Genomic DNA, 7,952 nt, shown 5'->3' with positions numbered 1-7,952 from the left:
TATTTTCTGATTGTGGTAAAATATACAGGGCATAAAATTCACCATTTTAACCATTTTAAGTGTCCAGTTTAGGGAGCATTAAGGACATTCACATTGCTGTGTTACCCTCACGATCAGCCATCTCCAGAAAGTTCTCATCATCCCAAGTAGAAATTCTGAACCTACAGGACCGTAGCTCTCCCTCCTCCCTCCTCCAGCCCGTGGCAACCTCTATTCCACTTTCTGTCTCTCTGAATGTGGCTACTCTAAGGACCTCATCTCTGGAATCACACAGTATATGTGCTTTTGTGACTGACTTATTTCACTTAGCATAACGTCTTTAAGGTTCACGTATGATGAAGCATGTGCCAAGATTTCCTTCCTTTTTAAGACTTTATAGTATTCCATCGTATGTGTACCACATTTTATCTCATTCGTCATCTGCCAGTGGGCATTGGGATCGTTTTTACCTGTTGGCTATTGTGAATAATGCCGCTATGAACGTGGTGTGCAAATATCTGTTTGAGTTCCTGCTTTCAATTCTTTGGGGTATATATATGCCCAGAAGTGGAATTGCAGGGTCCTGTGGTAGTTCTATGTCTGATTTGTAGAGTCAGCAGTTTTTAAAATTTATTTTGCGGTACGTGGGCCTCTCAGTGCTGCAGCCTCAGACCCCAGAACAACCTCACCTCTCAGATGGGACCCAGGTACCTGTATTGTTTTTAAAGTCCCCCAGTGATTCCAATGTATGGCCAAGTTAGAGAACCATTGGTTTATACCAGTGATTCTAAAATGTGGGTGTGTACAAAATTTGCATACTTGTTAAGAGTACAGAGCCCTGAGGGCCACCCCTAGGAGTCTCATTTAACTGGTCTATTGGAAGCCTGGGCTTCAGCGGGCTCGAGGCTCCCCAGTGGTTAATGTGTCGCCAGGATTGAGAACTTCCTTCTCCCGTTCAGTCTCTTGTTGAAACAGGAACCACCTGAAGCTGCTGGAGGTGACACTGACCACTCAAGTCTCTGAGCCCTTTGGGACCTGAGTCCGCAATGGTCCCCAGAGATGATTCCCAAGCCAGTCCCATGGGTTCTCCAAACTCTATCACACAGGCACAGAGGGTAGACTCATATATAGAACCTCCTTTTTTTTCTACTCTTAATTGGAACTGTTAGCCTTGAATGAGAGTTCAGTCAGTTCTGCTATAATGCTTGTTCTGAAATAATGAATCTGTTCCAACACGATTGACATATTAAGGAACAATATTGATATATTAGGGAACAACATTAACATATTAGTGAACATGAAATTTGCATATGCTTCTGTGCCATATCTTAAGTTTAAATGAAGAAAACTGTACCCAGCTGAACCGAGCTACATATGAGGAAGGAAAAGACCTCAAAAATCTGCCAGTGACCTCCTTGCTCCACCTGTGATTTGAGCCAACACCCATCCCCAACTAGTGTACAACTTCCCCTGATACCAAATAACCCCCTCCGTCCAGCACCTCACAGTAGCTCCCGAGGCAGCAACCCTCAAGTCTTTTACAAGGTAAAGGAATATTTATTGTAGTGTGTATGTATTTCTTAACCACCTAACACGTATAAGATGGTGCTACCATTTTTATGAGGTTTTCTGGTGCCGCTGATGAAGGTTTTGAGTGCTATACGCCGTCTTCTTTTTTCCCAGAAGCCCTGTGGTTTTATTGTGTGATTCTAAGTAGCTGAGTGATTTTTAGGAAGGAATGCCTATGTCGCCTGATGGCAGAACTAACAGTGTAAGTACCTGTCGCTACTCACCATCTTTTCAATAATGGTTTAGGAGCGCACTGTCGGGTTCCTCTACCTGCTGCCTCAGAGAACTCACTCCAGCCACCACTGGATGGCGCCCTCCTCCGCAGGGTCAGAAGCTGCGGTCAGCGACCTGCATTCAGGGGTTTGGGGTTTTAGGTCATTTAATCTCTCTTGGGTTCCCAAAGTCCATAGCTGCTGCCCACCTGGTCTGTCTCACTGCCTACACTTCACTCTGGCTCACTCATCTTTCTGAGGTCTGGTCGGGTCTGAAACAACGTCATCGCCTGGTTCTTATCTTTGAATTAGATTTGCCCTGTATCAGTGCTCATTCATATTTATTTCAACGCGTTTTAGCTCCTGGCTCTCATTCCAGGACACCCCTGCGTGGGTGGTCCCTCCTCCCAGCTTCTGTCTTCATGAATAACCCCTCCAGACTCCTGTCAGCTCAGCTCACCTGGCCCCTCTGCTCGCCTGTCCTGGCACCTGACCCAAAGAAGTCTGCTTCAGAGATGAAGATGTAGCTGTTTCACACCTTGCTGTATTTCGTAAGAAAATAGGTCTGCACGATATCTTTGTAATATGACATAAGCCCAAATAATTTTCTTTAAAATCTGTTTGTTCAGCTGGCCTTATCTACCTTACGGTTTAATTTTATTTATTTATTTATTTTTTGCGGTACGCGGGCCTCTCACTGCTGTGGCCTCTCCCATTGCGGACGCGCAGGCTCAGTGGCCATGGCTCATGGGCCCAGCCGCTCCGCAGCATGTGGGATCTTCCTGGACCGGGGCACGAACCCGTGTCCCCTGCATCGGCAGGCAGACTCTCAACCACTGCACCACCAGGGAAGCCCTAATTTTAGCTTCCCTATTATGGACTTGAAAATTCAGTATCTTGAATATGTATTGTTTGGGGCTTTCTTTCACCTGATATTACTACAAATTCAAGTCAAGCCACCCAGTACAGTGTAGGCATTTGGAGGCCAGCCCTGAGTGGTCTGTAAAAAGACAGAATTGAAACTAGACATCTTAACTCTGTTATTCTGAGCTGGTGTTCTCACTTCCATGTCTCTGCAGGGATTTTCCCGTCAGATTACATAAGATGCGAATTCATTCTGATGTTTGGATAAAACAACAGCTGCAAAACTGTCAGCAGCTTGGGGGCCAAGCTAGTTCTTTCCTGAAAATATGATTTCAATATCAGAGCACATTTATCTTGCAGTCACTTAAAATCCTCATTTGTGACATCAGAGTCTCTAGTCTCTCTTCTTCTAGAACAGAGGTTGGCAAACTACAGTATTTGGACTGCAAAGCCTAAAATATTTACCATCTGGCCCTTTACAGAAAAAGTTTTCCAAGCCCCGTTCTAGAACATAAAACGTGGTGGTTGTTATAGGTAGACTAAGGGTTCTCATCATGAGGTTGAAAGGGGTAGCCTTCAGGAGGTCAGTAAACCCTCTGAAATTGGGTGCAAGTTTTGGTTTATGATGCAAATGTGCATTTTTGGAGAGCAAAAGGGCAGGCTTGGTCTATTGTGTCTACCACTGTATCTCCTCTTCCTAAAACAGTGCCAGATACATAGATGCTCAGCAGATATCAATTGAATAAGTTATTGAGGAGGGGGATGCTGAAGAGACAGGCAAGAGCTGGATGAAGGAAGTCTTTGCAGGGTTTTATTCCCAGAGCAGTGGGGGGAGAAGGGAGGGTTCTGTGCGGAGAGGCGTGATATCACCTGGGTTATGTTTCTAAAAGAACACCCCGGCTGCTGTTTGGAAAATGGAGAGTCAGCCCAGATATAAGAGAGACCAGTGAGAAGTCTCAAGTCTAGCCCCATCAAGAGATGGCGGCTTGAACCGAGTAGACTTGGAAGGTGAAACTGACAGGACTTGCTGAAGTGTGGGTGACGTTTCAGAGAACAGAGGTGACCCTGCTGTTGTTACCCTGAGCCTCTGGGTGGAAATGGTGGAGAAATTAAGAGCCGTGATAAACATTCTCAGTGAGTTTTTTCTAATGATTATTAAATGCCTGGTTGTTTTTAATAGTAGGTTATATTTAATTTCTACCAACAGGAAATTGTTTAATTTCAAATATGAAATGGCAATAGTTGTATCCCACCTGACAGTATACATCAGTATACCACGCTGCCCTACTCTTAATGTGTAAATGCCTGCTTTTGATATTTTGGGTCAACTCAGAAGTCAATGTCTACTTCTGATTTGCTGTAAATTGTGTGTCGCAGCCTCAAAGGTGCTATGGAAACCCCACCACAAATTACCCCAACACAGCGAAACGTCTTCAGAGCCGGCAAGTGGTCCAGGGCTGGCGCCTCTCTAGCACCATGACTGCTTCACGCTGTCTACCCTGATATTGAAACTGTGCCAGTGATGGTTTTATAAACCAGGGCTCTCTTCCTATTTCTGTCTTTTCTTTCCCCCTCATTCTCCTGCCCTCTGAGCCATGTAGGTCTTTCCTTACCCGGCAACAGAGGCCTTCAGATATTACACATAGAGCAAGTTGAATACCTTGCAGGCACCGAGGTGGAGGTGCTGTGCAGATGGGTAGAGGCGAAGCTCTCTGAGGGGTGGGCCCTCGTGCACTTTCTCTGTACCCTTCACAGCTCCCAGCACAGCACTGGGAACATAACCAGATACACTCATTCAGTGCCGTTTGCTGCTGTGTGTGTGAAGCAAATGCTCAACTCAGACAGTGAATTCACCTATTGGGCTTAGGCAAGGGGACTGTTTTTTGTTCAGTTGTACACTCATGGGGTCACGCAGGTGCCAGGCGTGCAGGAGGTGCTTAATACATTTTTCTTCAACTGTTGAAATCTGACTCTTTGTGGAAAACGACGTACCCAGTTTTTATATTATGAGATGCACTGTGTAGGGAGTAAGGATGGATGAATGGAGATGACCTAGTATCCTTGACAGGTTAGAAGGGGAAGAAAATCAGTGGATTTATTTTCCAATCTTCAGCTGAGCCTGCCTTGGGCTAGGAATGGGGTCCCTGGCTGAGGTGAAGTTAAAATGTATCTCCTCCTGCTGTTTTCTCCAACTTCCATCGGCAAATCTTGAATGAATGAAGGCACAGACTTAGGAATGAATGCAGAGTTATCATAAAGGTTAAATGAAATATTTCGAAAGTACTTAGAACTGTGCTTGCTATGTAGAAAAATGCAACATAAATGATAGAGAGTGAGAAAAGCTCTGTCTACACCAGACAGCATCTGCCAACAGCTACAGCCTTGGATCCAGAAAAACAAAAGGTCTAAGAAACAGCCACATCACAGAGGAATCCCCCAAGCCCTAAGCACCCGTGCGCAATGCCTTGAGCTTAGATTCCTGTGTTTTCACTCTCCCTTCTTCTCCATAGGATCATGGGAAACCACCTTGACCTTCTCTTAAGAATGGTGCTCATGGCCAGTCCCGCGCTTGGAATTTCTTCCTGCTTCTTCGATGGTTGGAGAGCCGTATATCGTTTCTGCAACCTCACCCAAGTCCCCCAGGTCCCCAACACCACCAAGAGTCTCCTGCTCAGCTTCAACTACATCAGGACAGTCACAACCACATCCTTCCCCTTCCTGGAGCAGCTGCAGCTGCTGGAGCTCGGGAGTCAGTTTACCCCCTTGACCATTGACAAAGAAGCCTTCCAAAATCTGCCCAATCTCAGAATCTTGGACCTGGGCAAAAGTCAGATAGACTTCTTGCACCCAGATGCTTTTCAGAAACTGCCCCATCTCTTCGAACTTCGACTGTTTTACTGTGGTCTCTCCAGTGCTGTATTAAAAGATGGTTATTTCAGAAATTTGGGGTCTTTGACTCGCTTGGACCTATCCAAAAATCAGATTCAGAGTCTTTACCTTCATCGTTCATTCCGGGAATTGAATTCCTTGAAGTCCATCGATCTTTCCCTCAACCAAATAACCACTGTTTGTGAGCACGACCTCAAACCCCTCCAAGGAAAAACACTCTCCTTTTTAAGCCTTGCTGATAACACCCTGTACAGCAGGGTCTCAATGGACTGGGGGAAGTGTCTGAACCCATTCAGAAACATGGTCCTGGGAACCCTAGATGTTTCTGGCAATGGCTGGGCAGTGGACATCACAAGAAACTTCAGCAATGCCATCAATGGAAGCCAGATTTTCTCTTTGGTTCTTACCCATCACGTGATGGGTTCTGGGTTTGGCTTCAATAACATCAAAGACCCTGACCAGCACACCTTTGTCGGCCTGGCCGGAAGCTCAGTGATACGGCTGGACCTTTCACATGGGTTTATCTTCTCCCTGAACTTCCAACTCTTTGAGACGCTCAAGGAGTTGAAGGTTCTGAATCTCGCCTACAACAAGATAAACAATATTGCAGACAAAGCATTTTATGGACTCGACAACCTCCAAGTTCTCAATATATCACATAACCTTCTGGGGGAATTGTATAATTCTAATTTCTATGGACTACCTAAGGTAGCCTATATTGATCTGCAAAAGAATCACATCGGGATCATTCAGGACAAAACATTCAGATTCCTGGAAAAATTAAACACCTTGGATCTCCGGGATAATGCTCTTAAAACTATTTCTTTTCTTCCAAGCATACCTAATATCTTCTTGAGTGGCAATAAACTGGCTACTTTGCCAAACATCGCACTTACAGCTAACTTCATCACCTTATCAGAGAATAGGCTGGAAAATCTGGATAATCTCTACTTCCTTCTCCAGGTACCTCATCTCCAGATTCTCATTTTAAATCAAAATCGCTTTTCCTTTTGTAACCAAGACCATGCCCCTTCAGAGAACCTCAGCTTAGAAAAGCTTTTCCTTGCAGAAAATATGTTGCAGCTCGCCTGGGAAGCCGGGTTCTGCTGGGATGTTTTTAAAGGGCTTTCCCATCTCCGAGTCCTATATTTGAATAAAAACTACCTGAATTTCCTTCCACCAGGAGTATTTCGTCATCTGACTGCACTGAGGGGACTCATCCTCAAGGACAACAGGCTGACCGTTCTTTTTCCTGGCGACTTACCTGCTAATTTAGAGGTCCTGGATATATCCAGAAACCAGCTCCTCTCTCCTGATCCTGATTTATTTGCATCACTGAGTGCCGTGGACATAACTCATAACAAGTTCATCTGTGAGTGTGAACTTAGCACTTTTATCAATTGGCTCAATCAAACCAACGTCACAATATTTGGCTCTCCGGCAGACATATACTGCATGTACCCGAGCTCCGTGGCTGGGACTTCCCTCTACTCTCTTTCCACGGAAGATTGTGATGAAGAGGAAGTTTTAGAGTCCCTAAAGTTTTCCCTTTTCACCTTCTTCACTGTCACTTTGACTCTGTTCCTCATGGCCATCCTCATCGTTACGAAGTTTCGGGGGTATTGTTTCATCTGTTATAAGAAAATCCAGAGACTGGTGTTCAAGGACCCCATCAAGGGAAGAGAATCAGAGACGTACAAATACGATGCCTATTTGTGCTTCAGTAGCAAAGACTTTGAATGGGTGCAGAATGCTTTGCTCAAACACCTGGATGCCCAGTACAGCGACCGAAACAGATTTAACCTGTGCTTTGAAGAGAGAGACTTTTTGCCCGGGGAAAACCATATCGCCAACATCCAGGATGCCCTGTGGAGCAGCAGAAAGGTTGTCTGTCTCGTGAGCAGACACTTCCTTAGAGACGGGTGGTGCCTCGAAGCCTTCAGTTACGCCCAGAGCAGGTGCTTAGCTGACCTCAGTGGCATCCTCATCATGGTGGTGGTGGGGCCCCTGTCCCAGTACCAGCTGATGAAACATCCCTCCATCCGAGGATTCGTCCAGAAACAGCAGTACTTGAGGTGGCCTGAGGATCTCCAGGATGTTGGCTGGTTTCTCAACAAACTCTCTCAGCTCATTCTAAATAAAGAAAAGAAAAGGAAGAAAGACAATGACATTCAGTTGCAAAGTGTAACCACCATTTCTTAGTCAAAGGAGCACTTTTCCACTTATCTCAAGCCACAAGCAACTCTTCCCTTTTTATTTCCACTAAGTTACCATTTGGGGTCCTTTATGAAGTTGTTGTTTTCCTACGATGAGAACCACATAAATCTCTTGATTTTCATAGCAACACGACGTTGTTTCACTGATCTCTAAATGCAAAGTAATAGATCTAGAAAATTGCGAGTGCCCGCAACGGTTCCCACTCTCCATCGATTTCCTTTC

General features: G+C 45.2%; 1 protein-coding gene across 1 annotated transcript; it reads left to right on the top strand.

Moving 5' to 3' along the window:
* Window positions 1–5,138: 5,138 nt before the first annotated feature.
* TLR5 (toll like receptor 5) lies at window positions 5,139–7,715 on the top strand (the record flags this gene model as incomplete). The annotated part of the gene is made up of 1 exon (XM_082833412.1): window positions 5,139–7,715. One exon carries the CDS (start codon window positions 5,139–5,141, stop codon window positions 7,713–7,715), a length of 2,577 nt encoding a protein of 858 aa, XP_082689538.1.
* Between the last annotated feature and the right edge of the window lie 237 nt (window positions 7,716–7,952).

Source organism: Leucopleurus acutus, assembly GCF_964270905.1.
Source record: "Leucopleurus acutus genome assembly, chromosome: 2".
Lineage (NCBI taxonomy): Eukaryota > Metazoa > Chordata > Mammalia > Artiodactyla > Delphinidae > Leucopleurus > Leucopleurus acutus.
Note: the sequence above shows the minus strand (reverse complement) of the source record. Positions and strands in the feature narration are given on the sequence as shown.